The 23,513-nt window shown below is 43.9% G+C and overlaps 1 protein-coding gene across 3 annotated transcripts in view; it reads left to right on the top strand.

Annotated features, from left to right (window-relative positions):
* prox1a (prospero homeobox 1a) overlaps positions 1–23,513 on the top strand; it is a 119,783-nt gene that overhangs the window by 48,159 nt on the left and 48,111 nt on the right. For 2 of the 3 annotated variants that reach the window (XM_078229798.1, XM_078229796.1), the window contains exon 5: positions 12,193–12,264. The exons of the other annotated variant lie outside the window; for it this stretch is intronic. In XM_078229798.1, the coding sequence (XP_078085924.1) occupies positions 12,193–12,264 (72 nt within the window). The remainder of the gene's footprint in view (positions 1–12,192; positions 12,265–23,513) is intronic. 3 annotated transcript variants of the gene reach the window in all.

The raw sequence follows: 23,513 nt of genomic DNA, 5'->3' as shown, positions 1-23,513 counted from the left end.
AAAGTCAATCAGTTTTTAAAACATTAGACACGATGACTGGAATGTTACCACATTCATGTCTGCAGGATTTCCCCATCCCGCTGCAGTGAATGGAGATTTGGCTGGGCGCCAAGTTCTCCAACCTCACTGCAGCGGGAGAGCATGGTGTGGGCGCCCAGTAAGATCGTGCCCAATGAGTCAGAATTCTGAATTCTTTTTGGAAATTATATTCCTGAGATAGTTTGAAAGACTAGAGTTCCCTCCATGTTTGTGCTCAGTCATACCTGTAATCTGGGTGTAAACTTTTCCCGTGGGTGAATTATATCTTAACTATAATACAGCCAAGTCTCCTACGTCTTTAAGTCTGTCCGTCAGCCTATCATCCCAATAGGTCACCATCTCCAACTCTTAAATATGAGTATCGTCCAAATGCACATGTTTGGATTGAGTGAAATCTCTCAATAGACACATGGGGAAACCATTTTTCTGCTCTTAATTTTTGCGAATGTTATAAACATCTTTCCTTTGGAAAATATGGAGCAGAACTCTGATCTGCTCTATTTTCTGTTTGTTTTAAAAACTATATATTTTTATGGTGTAAGTATGTCACATTAAAATTAAAGCTTCCCTGATTGCATGTTCTTGTGCATACCGTGACCTGAATGAACAATGTTTTACATGAGTTAAAATCTAAATTTTTAAGATGCCTTTAGTCTAGTTTGCTGATAAAATACTGATTTTATGCCCATTTCCATTTGGGCATATTCTAATGAGACTGGGAAGACACTTGAATGCAACATTGGGTGCATTTTTGGGTTTAACTTCCAGATTGCATCCAAGGAGAAAATAAGGTAACTATATCGCAGTCACTAAACCTTCAGATTCAGCAACATTGAATGCATTGACAGTTGATGCTGGCATGAACAACTGCTGCCAGCAGAAAATAGAATAAAGCTCCACTTAAAATTAAAACTGTATATATTTTAAAAAGTGATTACAGGGCTGTAATCTAATCTAGGGATTCAGATGCCTGTTATAAACCACTCAGGTTTTGTTCTCGCAGTTTATGATGCCATGTCAAGCCTTCGATCAAATTACTGCTTTGTAATCATTGCCAGGTATCCATTATTATCCATTAAAAAAAAGTGACTCTTGTAGAGTTGTCTGGTTTGTGTAATTTATTCATGCAATATTCTTCAGTTTTAAAAAGATGTTAGAAAGGATTTTTGTTTTGAAACGAGGGAAGAGTAAGAAAAGCTAGGTTTTGGATATTGCCATTGTTGGCAGACACAGAAGGACTCAAATGGAAGTACACTTAATTTTCCAAGGTCAGCATAGTACGGACGCAGATGCAGCTTGTATGTTAATGGTTGAAGTAAGGAATCATGTAAGTAAAATTTAAAGGATTATGACCATGAAAGGACAGGAAGAAAAGTTCTTAAAAACTTTTGAGAAGCCTGCAACAGGCATTTAAATCCTTCAACAGCCTTTATCAAGACAGGAAACTAAGAAGAATAAGCAAATGTGAAAGAAAAGGAAATACAACCTGAGCACCTGACCCTTTATTTAATGTATGCTTTAAAGTGTTTCACTAAATGATTGCAAGAAGAGCTGCCTGCTGTGTTACTCCATGGCATTGTTTCCATTTCAACTCGCCTACTTGTATTAGCCCTGTGCTAATGGAAAGCACAGGTGTCCAAGTAGTGGATGATACAATCCTGCATCTGCCCTTCTTCCAACCCATAAATTGCCAGGTGGATATGTCGAGATCTACAGAAAGGTGGGCATCATGGTGGGTGTGGCAAGTCAGGCTTTATAGGCTCCTGGCATGTCGCCTTCTATGCAGTGCTGCTGAAAGTATGACATGCTATGATTCGGGTGTGTTCAACATTGCATTTGTGTGCCTATCACATAGCTCAGTGTTGTCACTATTTCTGCTACCTGGTTTTGTTTGGAAAGAGGGGTCTCCACCTGCAGTTAACATCTACCAAAGTGAGATATTTTCACTATATCTACAGGCACAAGTACCCTGGAGCATGCACAGACCACCTCTTTGCAGGTTCTCCTCTTCCAAATAATCAGATAGGAATTCCCATTGCCAGTAATGATGCTGATGAGAGGAAATTAGTTATGATGCCGAAAATGAATGGGACCGTTAATGGTTACTTCCAGGATTTCCAGTATATTTAATGCCGCAAAGCAAACCCAGATTGCATTTTAGATGCACGTTCTTTGCATCTGGCAACCTGCAACATCAGAATGGAGGTAAATGCTGTGCATCCACAAATTAATACCAAGGTATTAATTGGTTGGTTTAACATTTCCACTGGCTGGTGGTACTGCCTGTCAGAAACTTTGTGTGACTACAAGGTTGTTATGTTTGAGAGCTGGGACTGTCACCCACCCAATTTCCACTGAAACAATTGCAATTTGCAACTGCAAGTTCAGTCTATAAATTCTATTTATTCAAACTCTTCCCTCCCATGCAATATCAGCCTATTGTAATTTGAACAACTGAAAAATATTTTGTTTCCACTAAGCTATGAGGCAGGTAGTTCCAAAGATTTACTTCTATGAACTAGTTCCTCTTGATATATATTTATAAAGCTTTAAATTTATTCAAGAGGAAAAATGCAGTTCAGTGTTTAACTCCTACTTCCTTATTCTATCTGAAAGAAGTAAGTAACAAATGTATCTTATCAGCCTTATGATCATTTTGGATCTTTGCCTCTGTGCATCAGTTATTTTAGAACTTTGTCACATATGTGTCTTAGAGATGTTTCATTCACTGCGATGGTAATATCCATGCATATTGCATTCCACCACACAAAGGTGGGCGGTTACATTTGGTTCCAACACCTATTCAGTGTGCTGCTCACCACCTCACACCCCTCCCCACCCCTTACCCAACCACACCAAAGGCAATATATAGAGCCACTATGGAGCTCAGCACTTGCATGTAAAAGACAAGGCTGAAACCTTGTTACCTATAGCCAGAAGTGCCAAGTGGTTGATGCACCTTGGCTTCTTTAGGTCCCCACCATCACGGGAGTAAATCTCCAGCCATGCAACAACACCACTTGGAAGTTCCCTTCTCAAGACACTCGCCCTCCTGATTTGGAAATATGTTGCCGTTCCTTCACTGGGTCAAAATCGTAGAACTTGCTCCCCAACAGCACTGTGGGTGTACCTACACCACATGGACTGCAGTGGTTCAAGAAGGCAGCTTACCACAACCTTCTCGAGGGTGATTAGGGATGGCCAGTAGATGCTGGCCTAGCCAGCAGTGCCTCACCACATTTTTTTTAAAAAGCACCTTACTCATTGATGCTCAATGTAGGTTCTTCCAGGGCCACTCGACTTCAGGACTCATTAGAGCCTTGGTGCAGATATAGAATTAGACAACAGAGACATAGAATGGTTACAGCGCAGGGGGCCTTTTGGCTATTGTGTCTGTGCTGGCCTTCTGAAGGAGTAAAAGATCTAGTGCTGCTTCCCTGGTTTTTCCTTGTAGCTCTACAGTTTTTTTTCCCCTTTTCTGATAAATTCCCTTTTGAAAGAATTATCCCAATTTCTCCAACCAATCCACATAAATGAAATTCTTCATCCCTGGAATCATTCTGGAGAATTTTTTCTTCATCCTCTCTGATGCCTTCACATCATTCCCACAGTGTGATGCTCAACTGGATGCAGCACTCCATTTGGGGCCCAACCAGTGTTTTTGTACAAGTTTATCATAACTTACTTGCCTTTGTACTCTATGCCTCTAAATAAAGCCCAGGATGATCTATATCTTTAACTGCTCTCTCAGCTTATCCTGCCACCTTCAATATATACACATATATTCTCAGGTTCCTCTACTCCTGAACCTCCTTTAGAATTGTACCCTTTATTTTATATTGTCTCTATGTTCCTTTTATCAAGATGAATCACTTCACACTTTCTGCATTAAGTTTCATCTTCCAATTGTCCACCCATTTCACCAACCTGATTATGTCCTTTTTATAGTTCTACACAATCTTCATCATGATTCGCCATACTTCCAAATATAGTATCATCTGCAAGTTTTGAAATTGTGCTCTTTATATCAGGAGCTATGTCACTACAGCAGGAAGGACAAAATGGCTGAATTTCAGAGGCGATGAGAGTGTGACTGCGCTTGACATCGAAGCAGCATTTGACCAAGTGTAGCAAAATTGAAGTCTATGACAATCAGCTCTCCACTGGCTGGAGCCATACTTCACATATAGGGGGACGGTTGTGGAAACCAATTATCTCAGTCCCAGGATCTTGTTGCAGAAGTTCCTCATGGCAGTGTTCTAGTAGCTTTATCAAAAACCATCCCTCCAGAACTAAGAATATTTGTTGATAATTATGCAGTTTTCAGCTCCATTCCTATCTCCTCAGATTATGAAAGCAGTCTGTGCCTGCATGCCGCAAGTAAAGCTTGGACTAGTGAATGTCCAGTAGCATTCATGTCACACAAGTGCCAGGTACTGACCATCTCCATCAAGGGAAAATCTTCACACCTCCCCTGGACATTCAATGGACAGGTCTCTTATAATCAAACTCCTGGGAATTGCCGATTTATTCATTCGTGGGTTATGGGCATTGCTGTCTGGCCAGCATTTATTGTAAGAAGTTTAACAACACCAGGTTAAAGTCCAACAGGTTTATTTGGTAGCAAAAGCCACACAAGCTTTCGAGGCTCTGAGCCCCTTCTTCACCTGAAGAAGGGGCTCAGAGCCTCGAAAGCTTGTGTGGCTTTTGCTACCAAATAAACCTGTTGGACTTTAACCTGGTGTTGTTAAACTTCTTACTGTGTTTACCCCAGTCCAACGCCGGCATCTCCACATCAGCATTTATTGCCCATCCCTTGAACAGAGTGGCTTGCTAGGCCATTTCGGAGGGCAGTTGAGAGTCAACCACATTGCTGTGGCTTTGATGTCACATGTAGGCCAGACCAGGAAAGGACAGCAGATTTCCTTCCCTAAAGGATATTAGTGAATCAGATGGGTTTTTCTGATAGTCGACAATGGTTTCATGGCCACCGGTAGATTCTTAATTCCAGATATTTTTTACTAAATTCACATTCCACCACCTGCCGTGGTGGGATTCAAACCCAGGTCTCCAGAACGTTAGTTCAGTTTCTGGATTAATAGTCTAGTGATAATGCCACTAGGCCATTGCCTCCCCCTAATTCTTAACTGGATAGCCAGAGTGGCTACACGAACAGGTCAGAAAGTGGGTATTTTATGGCAAGTGACTCACCACATTAATCCATAAAGCCTTTCCACCATCTATAAGCCACAAGCCAAGAAAGTGATGGAATACTCTCCACTTGCTGAAATGAGTGCAATAACACTAGAAATTCAACACAGCCCAAGATAAAGTAGCCTGCTTGATTGGCACTTCAGCCAACATGCAAAATGTTTATTCCCTCCTAAACTGCTCATTGTAAATGCAGAGTGTACCATCTACAAGATGACCATACCTCCAAACCTGCAATTTCCACTACCCAGAAGGCCAAGGACAGCAGGTGCGTGGGAATACTAGAATGTGCAAGTCACCCTCCAAGTCACATACCGTGCTGACTTGGAACCATATTGATGGTCTTTCATTTCTTTTGGGTCATAACCGTGAAACTCCCTCCCTAACAGCACTGAGTATCCCTTCATGCAACAAACTGTAGTGGTTCAAGAAGCCAGCTCTTTGGGGCAGTTAGGAATGGACATTCAATGCTTGTTTTGCCAGCAATGCATACATCTAAGAATGAATGACAAAAAAAAAATTCTTCTTAAATGGAGGAATCTTTGCAAGCAAAGGAAAATAGATTTGGGTGCATGCAGGGAGTTAAATGTCATAGAAGTCAGGATCCTGGCATCATCCAGGTTTCACTCAGGTGGATTTGAAGTTGAACGAGGAAGGCAGTTAAATATTCAAATCTGTAACTGAGCGCTGTTTTAACCAGGCCTTTTGGCTTTAATATTCAGCTCATTTATTTACGAGCTGTCAGCAACTTGCCAGGATCAACCATGCAGGTGTAAAACGGGGAGTACTTCTTTGGTGAAACTCAGCTGGGAAGCCTTCGAACAGTGAAAAACTGAAGAGCTGCAGCCATGTCCAGGTGAAAAATGGTTGCTCATGCTTACCTTCTCAGAGTACTTTCACCGCTTCATAGGTGATTGCCAATTTCTTGGAAGACATTTTTGGCTGTCTTGCACTTCACTCAATTTCAGCTGCACTACCCTGCTGCTAATCTGCACCATGGTTTATTTGGCTCTATCTTGCATCTCTTATGAGGAACAAGAGGAGCAACAATACTGTCAGTAGTAGCAGCACCAGCTGTCTTTGCCTCAGCCACATGTCTTTCCACAGGGCAGAGGGGATGGAGATAGAGAACAGGCTCCTACGAGGCAAGACCCCAACATAGGATCTACCAGCAAAGGATCAACTGTATCAAAGTGTCTGAACCTCAGTGTCTCAGGCAGTTCAGGCTTTCACAGCAGGTCATTGATGACATTTACACCTCCTGGAATAAGACCACCTTTCCAGTGGGCCTGGTGGGTGCACATTACCAGTGTCCATCAAGATGCCTGTCACTTCCTGTCATCTGTGAAAGATCATCTCACTGCATTCCTCCATATATCTCAGCCGAACCTCCAACTAAGAGACCCAGGGAGCAGCCTTCCCAAATCTGTTCTCCATTGCTGCAGCCTACAAAACCTGTGTGCAGGTGAGCCATTCTGGCTCTGGCTGTGGTCCCTTTAATTATAAATTCTTGCTCTCTCAGATCTGGCCTGTGATCTCAACCATCCTCTCTGGTCAGAAGAGTGATGCTAATGCCCCAGCTCTGGTAAAGAGCCAAGGCAAAGCCCATTGATGATTCCGGTGCATTTATGATCTGTCGGTTTTCCAGTGCTGGCCAATTTGTGCCGGGTGGAGCAGAGGAGAGCAAATGACGTAAATGTTTTTAGGACCATTTACAACTTACAAATTTACAATTTGCTGATTCAGATATTGGACCATGGAGTTCTTCAAATAGAAAAGACACGCTCTAGGCTTTTCTTCACCCTTTAAAGTGTCTTGGGTGCACTTTATTTCAAACAAAATGCAACTTTATAATTGAATGAGTGAATTGCCACTTGCAACTGGATTATGCTGGATTGCTACCACCCATAAATGAAATATGTGGGAAATTGGAAATATAAATGACTTATTTATTCTTGCACATATGTTTGCTTGTCATTAAACAGGAGATGTTTGGTCAGTCTTTTGATTGAAAAGCCTTTAAAGTTTAGGATAATTGACACTTTTATTGTGCTGTAGTAAAAAATAGTTTTTTAGAAACTAAGTGGAAAGTTATCAATTAAGAACTTTTTTAAAGCTTTTTGTTGTCACTATAGGATTCATACATTCTTTGCAGTGCATAGTGCGTGAATAGTCACCAAAGCCATAGCTTGGTATGGTGACATAAGGGTTCCATAGGGGGTGTCTGTAGGGCATACCTTAGCATGGGGGTCAACAGGAGCCATAGCGTATAGGTGTTGGGTGTAGCTTGGCAAGAGGAGGCATAGGGAATGTGTGGGGGATATATCTTGGCATGGAGTGTATGAGAGGCCATGGGTGGGTGGATAGAGGACATGATGTGACATGGATGGTGGTATGGGAGTGTGAGAGGACTGGAAAACATTTCTGTTTTTATTATAACTGGGACAAGTTCCACAGCACCAGAGCAGGCCTTTTGAACAACCTGCCACGGCATCTAGCAACCCTGTGGTTGTCTCCGAACTTGTTTGCAGGTTGACTGCCCGACTGCACACCCACTCGCCCCTGTCCCAGAGAATGAAATTCCCATCTTTGCAAGCACTTTCTTCTGAGGTAGCTAGGCAAAGCTGGGAACATTCCCTTCCCCTGCTACCCGCCTCTGAAAATACAGTGACTTGAGATGCTTAGTGGCCCTGCACTGACAGTAATTTGCATTGTGGTGCTTGTGGCCTTAAGGAACAACTGCTTCCAAATGTTATGAAACAACAGCCTCCTTGACATCCATTGGCAACGTTTCAACCGTGTGCCACTTCGCCATGTATTACTGTAGCAAGTGCAGCTCTATCACCAGGTACCAGAGAAAAACAGTAGTGAATTAATCTCATTAAGCTTGCAAAACCATCTTGTACATCATGATCGTCTCCATATTATTTTGACATCTTTTAATATTAAGTACTTCCCTAATTGGCGAAGCAGCATTGATGTCTGGTTGCATAGCCAGCTGCAGAGGGTACAAAAGACCAACTACATGTACATGTGACCAACCCTAATATAATCACGGGTCAGCAATCTCTGGAGCTGTAGTTGTTCTTGGAAAGGTTTTAAGAAAGTTTATTTATTAGTGTCACAAGTAGGCTTACATTCACACTGCAATGAAGTTACTGTGAAAATCCCCTAGACGCCACATTCCGGCGCCTGTTCGGGTACACTGAGGGAGAATTTAGCATGGCCAGTGCACCTAACTAGCACGTCTTTCGGACTGCTGGAGCACCCGGAGGAAACCCACGCAGACACGGGGAGAAGGTGCAGACTCTGCACAGACAGTGACCCAGCCAGGAATTGAACCCAGGCCCCTGGCGCTGTGAGGCAGCAGTGCTAATCACTTTGCTGCCGTGGCTCAATGGTTTTAAAGTTGGTGCCCAGTGTCATTTGTGCAGGGTTATGTGATGCCATTAAGCAAATGTTAACGTGGGTTGCTGCTGTGTTCCTCCATGCACAAGGTGGAAGACATTTGCTCACAGTGCGCATTAATCTGTTTCAGAGCAGGAAATTGGCCATCCATAATTCTTTAGCAAGTTCCTTCCACGTTACCTGATCCTAGTTATGATTTGCTTTACCACTCTCCACCCAATTGAAGCAATCCATGCCTTCAATTGGAAATTTGACCACAACAATCTCTCTTACCATTGGGAAAGATCACTTTTGTGCATGGAGCTGTGGTCTTTGTGGCATAACTCCACTGCTGATGTTTCCAGGTGCTCAGTGGAGATGCAACAAAAACTTGCTTCCTGGCATCTTAAGCAGGAGCTGGCGGTATGTAACTAGGCGCTGGGTTCTCTTGGACTGTCCAGCCACCTTGTGATGTAGTCTGCAAGGAACAATTGTATTTTTTGCCTCTTTAATAGCAGACCCATTAATGCCTCAAAAACATTGCAAGTGGAACATAGCATATTGAGCTTTATTGTTGCTGCTACCCCTACCACCACCACCACTATATCAATCACTACCACTATACCTTTCTTTACTAATAGTTGGTGCCTCACTTTTTGTGTTTCCTAATCCACATGCACTGTGTATATATCTGCTGGTGTGTGATTCCCTTCTGTAGATACTTTGCCACTTTGATGTTGAGTGGTTTTCCAGCCTCTTGTCAAACGAATCCACCATTCTCCAGACATGAGAACCCATCTCCGATGCTTGCTACCCACTGCTGTCCTAGTCTGAGAGTTTTGTGCACCAGGATAAGAGTAGCAAGATTTGACATAAATAATTTTGTCATGGTAGCTCCTTCCTGCAATCCATAACCTCTCCTCCATCCAGACATGTTAAATGCAATGTTTCATCACTTCTGACATCTTGCTTGGTGCAACCTCATTAACATTTCTTCTGTATGTTAGTAACATTCTTTGCGGACATATCTTTACATAAACCTTCCCTTGTGCATCTATTTCTCCTGCTCCAACATTACAATAATGTTGATCTGTGTGCTGCTCTATAATCACCTGTTCCAAATCTCCAGCCAGTAAGAGGAGGCAGTGACATGCTACTGTATTTATCACTTTCCTGAATATTATATGAAAGGAGGATGAATTCCATTCTCTACCCAAGGTGATTCTGCATCTCTACATTCACCTTACACCTAGGCCCGGATTTTCACTCCCAAGGTGGGCGCAGAGTTGGGAAAATTCTGAGCATTGCACATCCACCTCAGAAAAAACAACCCTAAATTGCTGGACTTTAATTCCAGTGGTCCAATGTGTGCTAGAGTTGGGCCCATTGCTCTCCAGAAACAGTCTGGAGGTAGGAATAGGGGCTGTTGAGTGTTGTGGTGAATTGCTAAAAAGGCCTACCTTAGTGTTGTGGAACTTGGTCCTTATTATTTAAAAATGTAGTTAGGCCCTCCAGATCTCTCCCCTCCCCACCCACTCTCCATGGGCTATCCATGCTTTCACCATGCCCACACATACCCACCATGACAACTCATGCCTCCACCAAGGTCACTCATACTCTCCATGCCAGCCTATGCCCCTCCACTGACCCCATAACTGCCTATAACCCCATGCTAATTCATGCCAATCCATGACCCCACCACCACCCTTTGCACTTACAATTTCCATATCAATCCATCCAGTATCCAATGTGAAGTGACCTCGGAGGCCACGCTGAGATTAAATAAAATAAAGTTCTAAGCATTGATTACAGACTTTACTATATAGAAAAAAAAACATTCCAATTCAATTTATTTAAATCCCTTATAAAAGCAATCATTGTATTCATAGCCCCACATCAAAGATAGCTGATCCTTTAGTAACCTCTTGGAGCTGTCAGTCAAACTGTGATCTTGGAAGGCCCCACCGTGATAGGCTGTGGAAGCAATCAAGCAGTAATAATACTATAATTAATGCTTTCAGGCTGTTAACAAACAGCTGTCAAAATTGAAAGCGTCCGCTTTTTTAAAACTGAGACAAAGTAAGCTGTTTCTCTTCAAAATTTAAAGTGCAGGGAATTTAAATAGCTTGGTAGTTCCACAGACCTTAGCCCACTTTTACGCACATTCACATCTGCACTTAAAAATCATAAATCTCTCACTGCAGAAAACTGACCTCACTCCAGCATGAAATTAGCTCTATCTGAACTCAGCGCCAAGTTCAAATGGCCCTGTTGGGTTTGGGGTTCTTATAAGTGTCAGTTGCACCCCGCCCCCCTTCCCCACCTCTCCAGCAAAAATAGGATCTGCTGGAAATGAGGCGATACTTCCAGATCTGGGGACTCAATGCCATATTGGTTGAGGTTAAACCTCCATGGAAATTTGGCTCTAGACTTTTGTTGAAATAGCTTTTATGCTACTTTTATTCTTTCTTTTTGTTGTCAACTATTACCTTGCACTGCATAGCCAGAGGTTTAGACCTGTTAAAATTAAAAGCGATTAGGTATCTCATTAGCTGCTTCAGAAGCATGGGAAACCCATATTACTAGTGCTGTGAGCTGTGATTGGCTATCCTTTGTTACTAGTTGGACTTGACACTTAGAGTAATTTTGTTTGCTGATCCTTTCGTCACAGCAAAAGTATTTTATGCCTGTTTTTAATAAATTGAGGAACGTCTCTTTATTAATAGCCATTCTGCATTTTACTGCCAGAAGAAGCATAAGAGAGAAACTTCCAAATATCAGTTGTTGCTGCCAGGAATAAACTAGCTGTAATGATCTAGTAATAAAAGACTATACACATTCTCCAAAGCTGTTAATGACTAATAAAAGTGGAAAACATCCAAATTGAAACTGGCTTTGTATCTATATATGTTAAATTAAAAATGTTACATTCACACACATTTCCTGTTAACTCAACTTGGCCTGGAAATTGGGCTGCATAAAGCGTCAAATTTTCAGGTGCCGTGAAGCCTCCAGTCCACAAAATGCCAAGCAGGAAGCAGGCACACACTTTCGGCCATTTTAGATAAACTCAACAAAGAGACATCCTTGACCAAAGCTTAACGCTTGCTTGAGGGTCGCACTGCGGGATTGTTTAACATCCGAAGCAGCTCTTCACCTCCCCCCGCCCCGGCAATATGGCAGACTGCACTCAGAAACCAACCTTGCAAATGCCTGCAACAAATATGTGTAGTTGGGTTGGTGATTGCACGTTAAAACAACATTTCTCCTCCTTTCCAACCGCAAGGTCCCCAACATCTAGGCTTCCCGTGCCCAGGATTCTCAGCCCCCAAGCCCCAATATTGTGGGTTGCTACTGCTTCCTTCTGCACACTCAGGCTGTGAGTTGTCCCAACTAACGATCAGTCGCCCTTCCTCCCTCTCCCACCCCTGAGGTGCACTATCTCTACCCTTGAGTCTGTGATCTTTCTCTGAGAACGTAAATTAACTGTGGTCCACAACCATGCTTGCAATGATCCAATCTTCCTCAACTTGCCTTCTTGGACTCCTCCCACAGAGCTGTTCCTATTCGAATGAGGTCCAAGGTCCAATACCTGAAGTTGCTCGGACCTCTTCCATGCACGTGCAGGTAAGTACCCTGTTTCGATGGAGTGCCCAAAATGAATTCTGTGAAATGTTTCAGCTCTTGATGTCTTATCACTTTTTACTGTTATAAATTGCTGGTTCACGTTTTGTAGTGGACTTAGTACAGGTGAAAGTTACCCCATATTTTCTGTATATATATTTGAAATGGAGGAACATAAAATATTACTGTGAAGGGAGAAGAAAACGGGATTAGAGCAGATAGAATAGAACTGGCACATACATGGGTAAGATGGCCTAATTGGTTTCTTTCTATCCTACAATTTCTATGAATCATAATATCAGTGTTATGGAACACCAACAGATGCCCATAGTTTATGTAACCACAGTGCATCTCCTCTTCTATTCCCACAATGAAATGAAAAATGTACAGGACTCCAAACAGGAACCAGGATTTAGTGATCTTTGTCTCTGGCGAGGCCTGGGCTTTTCACTCCCCAGTTGTTCAGGGTGCATCTCTGCCAGACAGTTCGTCTGTCCACACATTTGATTTTCAGCCTCAATGACAATTTGCATACTGGAGGCAGTTTCTCTAGTTTCTGCCAGAGGATAGATTTCTTGCACAGGAGGCCTTGAATATTTTTAGGAAAACCTTTTTGATCCCTGTCTTGGGTCCGCTGTGCACGCACAACTCGAGTCACAAGCTGTGGCTGCCAGGAAAATATTTAATCTCCCTTCCACCAATTGTTTAGTGCCAATTGCCTGGATCAAACAGGGTAGACCTTGCCTCCAGCAGCAGTGGAAATGGTGAGAACCATAAATGGTGTTGACGTTCCCATCATTTGCATAGAGTTTACATAAACTTGCCTACACATGCATCAGTATATTCTCTGGCAACGAGATTAGTCCTCCAGAAAAGTAGTGGGGCTACGACAGGGGTATGCTCCTGATCACCTTTCCCTCCTGTTGCCCCAGGTGTGCCAGTAAAAATGACCAGCAATGGAAAGCCAACGCCACTTTGTAAACAAAACCCATGCTATGGGCTGAGTGTGGCTTCACTGTGCAGCTTCTGACTGAAGAAGGAGCTGATCTGTTGGGAATTAAAGTAACAAGTAAAACAAATAGTGGTTTCTCTCCCTGGTGAGAATGCAATGGGCTCACTGTGCAGTGTCCCACTTCTGTAGCACTGCTTTGCCATTTCCATCTTGGGTTGCAGGTCTGGAGGTGAGGCATCCGAAACTGGAGGAGGAGAAAAACCTCCTCGGAATGCAAGATGCGTGTCAGGCCGCAATCCCTCTAAGACCCAGCAGCGTTGTTGTCTGAATTATCTTTATTTCTCACAAGCAAGTCAGTTTGAGGTTTTCCCAAGGTGAGAGTTTTACAATTGGTGACCTCATGTTCCTTCTTCTGACTTGCATGCAAACTGGTTGCAGAGACCAAGGGAAAGAGGAAAATCAAGAAAGAGGAAGTGAAAAGTGGAGTGAGAGAGAGAGAAATGTAAATGAGCACATAGTGAAATAAAAAGAGAGGGGAGGACTTGGAAACTGGGTGTGCAGTGAGTTCAAAATGTGCAGAACATTTGGAGGTTGGACACAGTGTTTAATCATGATGAAAATGTGGTCCACTCACTAGCTATTATGCATAGATCTGGTCCATTACACCAAAGGTTCAATCCCTGTCTTAAATTAAGCAAAGTTTAAGGTGGGGGAACTTGGGGCGGGATTTTCCGGCCACGCTCGCCCCAAAATCGGAAAATCACACCCAAGGTCAGCAGACCCTTGCATGATCCGACCCTCCCCCACCCCTCGCCCGCTACGGTTTCCACGGCTGGTGGGATGAGAAAGTTCCACCCTTGGAGCCTTGACAGGATTGATGAGATGCATATATTCAACATTCTAAATGGATGTCAGATTTGGCAAAATTAGCATGCAGATGTAACCTCTGTTTGCTGCACTGCACCAGAGTTTTTTTTCTGATATTGGGATAAGGTGAAAGTGGATCAGAATTTGATTGTGGGACTTGTTTTGTTGCCTGATTTATAGATTTTCTTGTCTTAGCCCTCCCTTCCTAAAGATGGTGCAAGGTATTAGAATCAACAACAATGATCCCACAGGCGCTGCAAATGTAATGAAATGTGCCCTCTACTTATTATAGTACTTATCATTCTTCTTATAGTATTGACCAACGGTAGAGACCAAGTCCCAGAGGATTTGTCATGTATCCTTTCAAATCTCATTTCGCCCCACATGCCAAATGCTTAACATTTGAAGCATGAACATAACATTCTCCTCCTCCTCCTTCCCCCCCCCCCCCCCCCCCCCCTGCACTCACCCTTGGGCCAGTTGAGGCCTCTGGGTGGCCAATTTATGGCATCCTATCACCACCTTTCAGATTTTACTTGTGATGGGCAGGCTAGCACCAGGTGTCCAGCCCACAATGTTACACCTGGACCAGTGTAATTGGACCAGTAGGTGGGCAAAGGTGGGGGTGTCTCCTTTTTAGGAACCATTGTGTCCATCGGAGGCCCCCCTCGTGCAGCCCTGGTAATCTTTGCCCACATCCCCAATGCAGGTTCCATCTCCTCTTTGGGGCTGCAGTGGCCACCACTCTTGTGGGTGCTGCTGAGACAAGATAGTTGCTGGCCCTCTGGCCAGCTCTTGGAGGCGGGACTTGTTCTTGGAAGGGGTAGAACGCCTGCCTTTAGCCGATTAAAGCCCAAGAGCCATTAAATCGATGGTAGGTGAGCCAACCCTGCGGAGGTGGGCTTGCCGCCATCCTTGGTGATGGGAGGGGGGAAACCACTCCCAGTGTAAACTCCAGCTCACAATTTAGCTGTGGTTAACTTGCTATTCAACCTGGCCATTTAGCAGCAACAGAAAACTGCATTGATAGAGCACTCCTCACATCAGTCTTTAAACAGATAACTGCATTCCGAATGAGCTGCAATTCATAGGGAGTGAAAGCAGATAGATTGACCAGGAGAGCATTTGAGAAGCTGACCTCCAAGCGATTTGCAATCTCCCATTGTGGCAAAAACATGAGGAAGCAAAGTTGTTTTTACCTTGGTCTTGATGACCAAACAGAAGAAAATCAACTTGGGGTCAAACCACAGTCACCACTTGACCTCCTTTGACCTGTGATCACAGTCAGGAAAGCTGATAGAGTTGAACAGAGGCACGTGGAAGCCAAACGATGCCTCCTGTTTTTCTTACATTGTTAGAAGAAATTTTGATTTGTTCCAAGATTTGATATTGGTCAGGTAAATTTGGAAATAAAGTCCTGAAGTGGCACAGGTATCTCCACACTTCGAGCACCTGAAATGAAAGAGAGGGATAAAGGTAAGCTATCAGTCAGAAGATAGAGCAATGAAAGATGAATGGCTGGTGAAAGAAGTAAGAAGGGAGAAAGAGGATACATGTGCAATGTCTCCTCCGGTGTTGCCACTTGCCATGTCCATGTCTCGTCACGTTGCCCAGCAGCCAATGAGTGGCGTTGTCTATGGTGGCTGCCTGCTGAATCATCCTAATGGGTTCCCAGCAAGAATTTAAATGCTGCCTTAGGCCATGTGCACAGGTGTGTGCACCACTTGCCCAGTCTCTTACCTGCTCATTTTTGGAGATGGTTCAATTCTTGAGCCATAATGTCTGATATTTTGCAAAGAAGACTCATTTAAAAGGTACCTGTATCTGTATCTGAAGTGCTGTAATCTGCAAGGCTACGGACCAGGTGCTGGAAAATGGGATTAAAATGAACGGCTAATGTTCTTTCTTTTCTTTCGGCTGGCACAGACAATGGGCTGAATGGCCTCTTTCTGCATCATGGTTCTAACCCATGTTGCCATTTGCACTCGTTGCAGAATAGTTTGTTCAGAGCTGACCACCTGTTTTTACTGGGAAGGGGTTAAAGTGCGGATTGACTCCAACTAGATTCTAATCCTAATTGCAGGTTAGTGGTTTTAAATTGGTGTATCTCATTCACTTTCATGGGCTCTGCCAGCTTAAGACAGCTGAGCACTGAGCATAATCGAGCTCCCGGACATCCAGTATTATTTAAAGTGGCAACACAAAGCTTTAGCCAGGAAACCATACAATCAGCAGCAAGTTTAATGTCTCTTGTATTTCTGACCAAAGCATATAAAAGTTGCGCAATATTTCAAAATGTAAAGGTTACTTCAAGATACTTCTGAAATATTTTCCTTACAATTATCACCATTGCAGTTTTTTGTAGATTTTATGCAATATTTTGAACTTGGTACCCACATAGGTCATGGAAATTATATCCCACCACCTTTCAAAGGAACAAAAACCTACTTAATCATTCACATCCTGGTAGTTAGTTCAGTTTTGAGACAACTTGCAGTCTACTTGTGTTTTCTATGTACTCTCTCTTCACATTTCATTGTGGATGTATACCAATAAATGAGAAGTGAATGCACTGTGGAGAAACCAGTCGAGGGATATTGTGGCTTTGCTGTGGGCAATATTACAGGCACTATATTACAGATGAGCTTTTTCTCTGGTGCATACTTAATTCTTTATCTGCATCATCCTGAATTACTGCTGCACAGTATAATGTGAATTGTTGCCATTGTAATCCAGTAAAGAGAAATGGTTTTGCTGCTTTTAAAGAAGTGTGCAGCTGTCGATTGGTTGGCATATGTTTAAGCTAGTCTTAGCTTATTAGTAATGAAAAAGCAGCAATGCTGGGAAAACTCAGCAGGTCAGGCAGCGCTTGTGGAGAGAAACGTTAATGTTTCAGGTGGAATGACCTTTTCATCAGAGCTGAAGAATGATAGAAATTTAAGAGTTGCCGTTGCATCATGAAATCTTTTGTTATTTAATCGCCGCTGCCCTCCACTCTATAGCCGCACAGTGGTTAGCACTGCTGCCTCGCAGCGCCAGGGACCCGGGTTCGATTCCCGGCTTGGGTCACTGTCTATGCAGAAGTCTGTACGTTCTTCCTGTGTCTGCGGGGGTTTCCTCCGGGTGCTCCGGTTTCCTCCCACAGTCCAAAAGACGTGCTGCTTAGGTGCATTGGCCATGATAAATTCTACCCTCAGTGTACCCGAACAGGTGCTGGAGTGTGGTGATTGGGAAATTTTCACAGTAACTTCGTTGGAGTGTCAATGTAAGCCTACTTGTAATACTAATAAGTAAACTTAACTGTCACAGAGGTTCATGGGTTTAAAAACTCAGTTCTATCGTTCTTTAGTTCTAATGGAAGGTCACTTGACCTGAAATGTTAATTCTGTTTCTTTCTGCTGATGCTGTCTGACCACCTGAGTTTTTTCAGCATTTTTTTGATTCTATTTCAGTTTTCCTGCATCCGCAGTATTTTGCTTTTGTGCGTTTTTGCTTATTATTATTTCTGGCAGATACTTGAGTCACTTCAGAATCTTGCTGCACAGCAATCAATTGAATGAAATAAAAATAATGCTTTCCAGGCAGCTCCTTTCTGCCCCTCGAGCTAGTGCCATGCAAATCGGAGTTGCCAAAAATGGCACACTCGTAGCTCCCAGCCACTTCCGTATAGTCCATGTGGTGCGCTATGCTGGTAAGAGCGCTAGCGTGGTCTGGGCACTTCCAAACTGGGCAGATTGTGATACCAAACAGCCTCTTGGAATTGATTTGATGCACGCTCTGCCAATTTGAACCGCATAGATCCAGTTAGCGCCATGTCCTGAACATTCCCAGCTGAACATGCTTTCAGCTTTGAGGCCTCCCTCATGAGTGTTGTTTAAAGGGCCCACCATCCAACCTACAGGTGAGGTGCTTCTGACTTGGTGCTTCCACTAATTTTGCAAATATAAATATGTTAAGTTCTCTTGGAGATGTTTTGGTGACTTATTGGATTTTTGTTGCTGCATCGTGAAAAGGAGACCAGTGCAGTTTTGTGCCTTGGACACAAAAAGCCTGCTGGAGTTATGAGGGCTGTAGTTCCTCTTGACCTGCAACATAACTGGGGGAGGGGGGGGGGGGATTTTCTGGCAGCACTTCCTTATCTCCACCTTAACCAGGAGCTATATTAGAGATGCCTATGATTCAACAAGGAAGTGAGTGGTGCTACTTCCTGCAATAGGGCAAGGATGGCACTGCCAGTGGTCATCAAGGACATCTTTGTGCTGAACTTCTGTGGAAGTAGATCCTCCCAGCTATGAACAGGTGACGGCCAACATTTCCCTGTTTGCTGCACACTGTTGAATAGGGAAGTGACAGGTGCACTGTATGCCAGAAGAGGAGACTTCATGATCTTTTCTCTTACCATCGGGACGTAAGAGGAGTGGGTGCTTGATTTTACCAGGATGGCAAGATGCCCAATAGTGCAGGGAGCCATCTGTTGCACTGGCTCCATCCAAATACAGTTGGTGAGAAACCATGTCAAATTTGGAACGAAACTCTTCCCTGATTCTTGACTGAAACAAGAGATTGCCAGCAGGCCTTACAAAGTACCCAGCATCTGGTCTGCATGCTATTCAGTCCTCTCCTATACACCACCCCATCAAAGTCCTCATCTGAGTCCCCTCCAACAGAATTCATTTGCAACCTAGTCTTCTGGCAACTGCGCCATCATTTCCCCCTGGCTTGGCTGCATCTCGTTTGTGCCTGGTGATTGACCACTTACAGAACCTGACTCCGTTACCCTGTAAGATGAGTTGTACGAATATTTGAGCTGGGGGCTGCAATCATCATATCAAGTACTTCTTCCTGAGTGGTCTTAAGCAGCTTTCACACTTCCTCATGAGGCTGCAGTGGATGGCCAGGTGCTGCTACTTGGGTATCTGAATGTATAAATGGAGAAGGGAAGAGAAAGAGGAATGGGTGGAAAGCAAGAAATCCATGATCACACCATCTCCAGCTTTCAATTCATGCCAGGTAGCAGGATGAGGATGAGAGTTGAAAGGAAGGAATAAGGCAGAATGTTCTTGGTGATGCTGTGTTCTGCCACAGCCATCCCAATGATGCTGAACACTGCCTCCCTTAGAGGGCTCAGGTAATATAGGCATGTCTGCCTCCCTCTAGTCCTGCCTGTCCTTTTCTATGAGCCACCTTGTTCTATAAAAGAAAAGGAAGAATATCAGAGATTCTGTTTGGGTAGTGTTCCTGTCATGGCTGAAGAGTTGGAGCTATTTCTTAGAATCTTAGAATCCCTACAGCACAGAAAGAGGCCATTCGGCCCATCGAGTCTGCACCGACCACAATCCCACCCAGGCCCTACCCCCATATCCCTACATATTTACCCACTAATCCCTCTAACCTACGCATCTCAGGACACTAAGGACAATTTTAGCATGGCCAATCAACCTAACCTGCACATCTTTGGACATATTTGGAAGCAGTGAGGTAGTTGTGAGGCTGGCAGAATTGGAAAATGTGTGAGGGCGAGGTAGAGTTTCTGGTTAAGTGATGGGATGTGGTGCATTGAGCAGTGTGAGAGATTGGTACAGTGGGTAGGATCTATCCTTTGAAGATGCAATCACTGATTTTGATCATGTGTGAGGTCTTTGAACTCCATGTGGTACTGTTTCTTTTTATGTTCATTCAAGGGCTGTGGGTTTCATTGGCTAGGCCAGCATTTATTGCCCATCCCCATGTGCCCTTGAGAAGTTGGTGGTGAGCTGTCTTCAATAACCTCATCAGTCCCAGAGCTGTAGGTACACCCATACTGCTGTCAGGGAGAGAATTCCAGGATTTTGACCCAGTGACACTGAAGGAATGGTGATATATTTTCAAGTCAGGATGGTGTGCGGCTTGGAAGAGAACTTGCAGGTGGTGGTATTCCCAGGTACTGCTTCTGTATTTGAGGAGTTGCACATGGTGCTGAACAGTGCGTAATGTTACCTGTTACCAGGTTCTCGGGAATTCAGCTACCTCGCCAGCTGCTCCCTCTCCTTTCTCAGGGTTTACCTTCAATGCCTTCTGACACTTTGCAAACATTACCTCTGGCTGATCATCAAATTCAATACCCTGATGCCACCTACCACCACCCCCACCCCACCAAACCCCCACTTCCCTTTATCTTCAAGAGCTTTTTCTAATTCCTTCTTGAAATCACACAACATTTTGGCCTCAACTACTTTCTGTGATGGTGAATTCTACAGATTGACCACTCTCTGGATGAAGGAATTGCTTCTTACCTCAGTCCTGAAAGATTTACCCCTTATCCTCAAACTATGACCCCTAGTTCTGGATTCCCCCACCACTGGGAGCATTTTTTCTGAATCTACCCTGTCTAATCCTGTTAGAATTTTAGGTTTGTATGAGATCCCCTCTCCCTCGTCTAGATTCCAATAAATATAATCCTTGGTCTCTCATATGACAATCCTGCCATTCCAGGAATCAGTCCGATAAACCTTCGCTGCACTCCCTAAACAACAAGAACATTCTTCCTCACATAAAACCTCTTATATTAATGCCTTCTGTGCTGTATCAGAAAACCTGGGAGTCATCGGTCTTGTCTGTTGGTTCATTTGGTCTTGCAGGCCATTCCTGCACAGTCAACAGCAACTTCCTTATAATGAATGCAGCTCTCCATTAAAGAGGTGCAGGCTAACTGGAACATGTGCTCGCCGTGTTGTCACCTTGACCAGTGTTGAACGCTCAAGCAGCCAGCAGCATGTGTCGCCTCATCTGAATGTTGTAATCATTCAAGTGAGGAAGCACCATGAAATTTGTGCGTCGCTTATCTCAACATGACCAGGCACAGACTAATTGTAAATAGTAACCCCAGAGCCCAAAAATAGAAGCAATTGAGTTCTTCTCTCTCTGGATTGTATCAGTGGGTGAATGCCACCTAACATTGAATATCCTGTCCGGATTTAGTTCTAAACTTTTACACACTTTCATGTGGTAGAATGGCATTGTGATTGTTCCTTTACGGGTAACACAGCAGAAGAGGGTCACCTGACTTGAGTGGGTAAATCATCCAAGGGGATGAAGACTTCACTTGGGCAGAGGCATCTAGAAGACACTTAGGGATGTGGGCTGCTCCAGGGTAGCTGTGGTGGGAGGGAGGGTGGGGGCGGCTGCTGGCCTCTGCACAGTTTGTCCATATCAAGATATCTTTTGGATTTTTGACAAAGTCAGTGAGCGTGCATCATTACATTGGCAATGAGGATAAAATAAGATTGTTGATGACACTGCCTGTGGCCCGACACCTGTGAGTATCCTATTTTAATCAAAGTCTGAAGAAAATAAATACTCACCCTAATGTCTGTGTTTGGGTGAGTAGACCCATTTGGGATGTTGAGGTATTGCCAGACCCTGAGGGACAGAAGCAGAGCAAACCTGAATTAGCCGGTGCAGTCAGAAGTTTAGAAATGTATAGAAAGAAATAAGAGAAAATAACTCTCAGAAGCAAGAGCTGTGATTTTGAGTTTAAGGAAAATAGAACTTGGATTGAGGAAAAATAGAGTTGCTGCAAAGGTTTTTAAAAAGAGAACACATAAAACAGTGTCTTAAGTGAAGAAGAAATACCCCGGGGAGATGGCAGCTAGAAGAGCTGTATCTTCTAATTTAAAAAGCAGGAATTTGGATAAAGGGCGAAGAACTGCTGCAATTAAACCGTTCAAAAGCTTAAAAAAAACTGCCGCTAGAAAGCAGTGCTGCAGAGTCAAGTGTTTAAAAAATCGAAACAGTCCAAGCGAGACACTCTGTACCTGCATTCATACATTTGTTGCAAATACACCTGCAAAGGGAGGCCAACTGTAACCTAGCAATGACAGCCTGGGAGGGGTGGGGGGGGGAACTCTTAAAGTAACAGCACAGAAGGAACCATTCGGCCTATCTTGTCCATGTCAGCCCAAGGACACCCAGGTGTCCTTTCCAAGCTCCCCTTCCTGCACCTGGCCCAGATCCATGCAGCTGAAAGCATGATGGAGATCCAAATACTTCATACCAGGAATTGTGACTCTGTGGATTCCTAAACAGTCTTAAAACGGTAATGTACTTCAAGCAGCAACCACAAGAAATGATAAAGGGCAATGTACAGGAAAATTGAAGAAGACCCCAGATAGAGGGCAACTCTCAAAAAAAAGTCCATAAACAATGAAGACCTCAAAGAGGCATCAAAGATCCCCAAACGGAGGGCATTGACAGACCCTAGAAGGTGGGCACTGAAAGACAATGATGCATGCTCATGGACTTTGCCATGGTGTTTATTAATAAGGAAAAATTATACAGAAGCTATCAGCTCCCCCAAACCCTCCCCTCCGGCCGCCCCGAGAGGTCCAATAGTGCATCCTCCAGAGTGTGTCCAGTCTCCGAACATCTGGCGACTGGAAGATCTGGACCTATGTGTTGAAGGTGAGATCTATTTAGAATAAACGTGAACACACTGTTGTGGAAGATGTAAATTTTATATTTGTAACTGATGTTAGATTAGGGCACATGGAGTTGGGGGTAGTGTGTTAAAGTGGATTGGGGACTGGCTATCCGACAGGAAGCAAAGAGTCGGAATAAATGGGTGTTTTTCCGGTTGGAGGAAGGTAACTAGTGGCGTGCCGCAGGGATCGGTACTCGGGCCGCAACTATTTACCATTTATATAGATGATCTGGAGGAGGGGACGGAGTGTAGGGTAACGAAGTTTGCAGACGACACAAAGATAAGTGGAAAAGTGAATCGTGTGGAGGACGGAGAAGATCTGCAGAGAGATTTGGACAGGCTGAGTGAGTGGGCGAGGATATGGCAAATGGAGTATAACGTTGAGAAATGCGAGGTTATGCACTTTGGAGGAAATAATAACAAATGGGATTACTATCTCAATGGAAACAAATTAAAACATGCTACCGTGCAAAGGGACCTGGGGGTCCTTGTGCATGAGACGCAAAAGCCCAGTCTGCAGGTACAACAGGTGATCAAGAAGGCAAATGGGATGTTGGCCTATATTGCGAAGGGGATAGAATATAAAAGCAGGGATGTCTTGATGCACCTGTACAGGGCATTGGTGAGGCCGCAGCTGGAATACTGTGTGCAGTATTGGTCCCCTTACATGAGGAAGGATATATTGGCATTGGAGGGAGTGCAGAGAAGGTTCACCAGGTTGATACCGGAGATGAGGGGTTTGGATTATGAGGAGAGGCTGAGGAGATTGGGTTTGTACTCGTTGGAGTTTAGAAGGATGAGGGGGGATCTTATGGAGACTTATAAGATAATGCGGGGGCTGGATAGGGTGGAGGCGGAGAGATTCTTTCCACTTAGTAAGGAAGTTAGAACTAGAGGACACAGCCTCAAAATAAAGGGGGGTCGGTTTAAGACAGAGTTGAGGAGGAACTTCTTCTCCCAGAGGGTGGTGAATCT

Source organism: Mustelus asterias, chromosome 15 (genome assembly GCF_964213995.1).
Source record: "Mustelus asterias chromosome 15, sMusAst1.hap1.1, whole genome shotgun sequence".
Lineage (NCBI taxonomy): Eukaryota > Metazoa > Chordata > Chondrichthyes > Carcharhiniformes > Triakidae > Mustelus > Mustelus asterias.
This window is presented reverse-complemented; position numbering and strand designations above follow the sequence as displayed.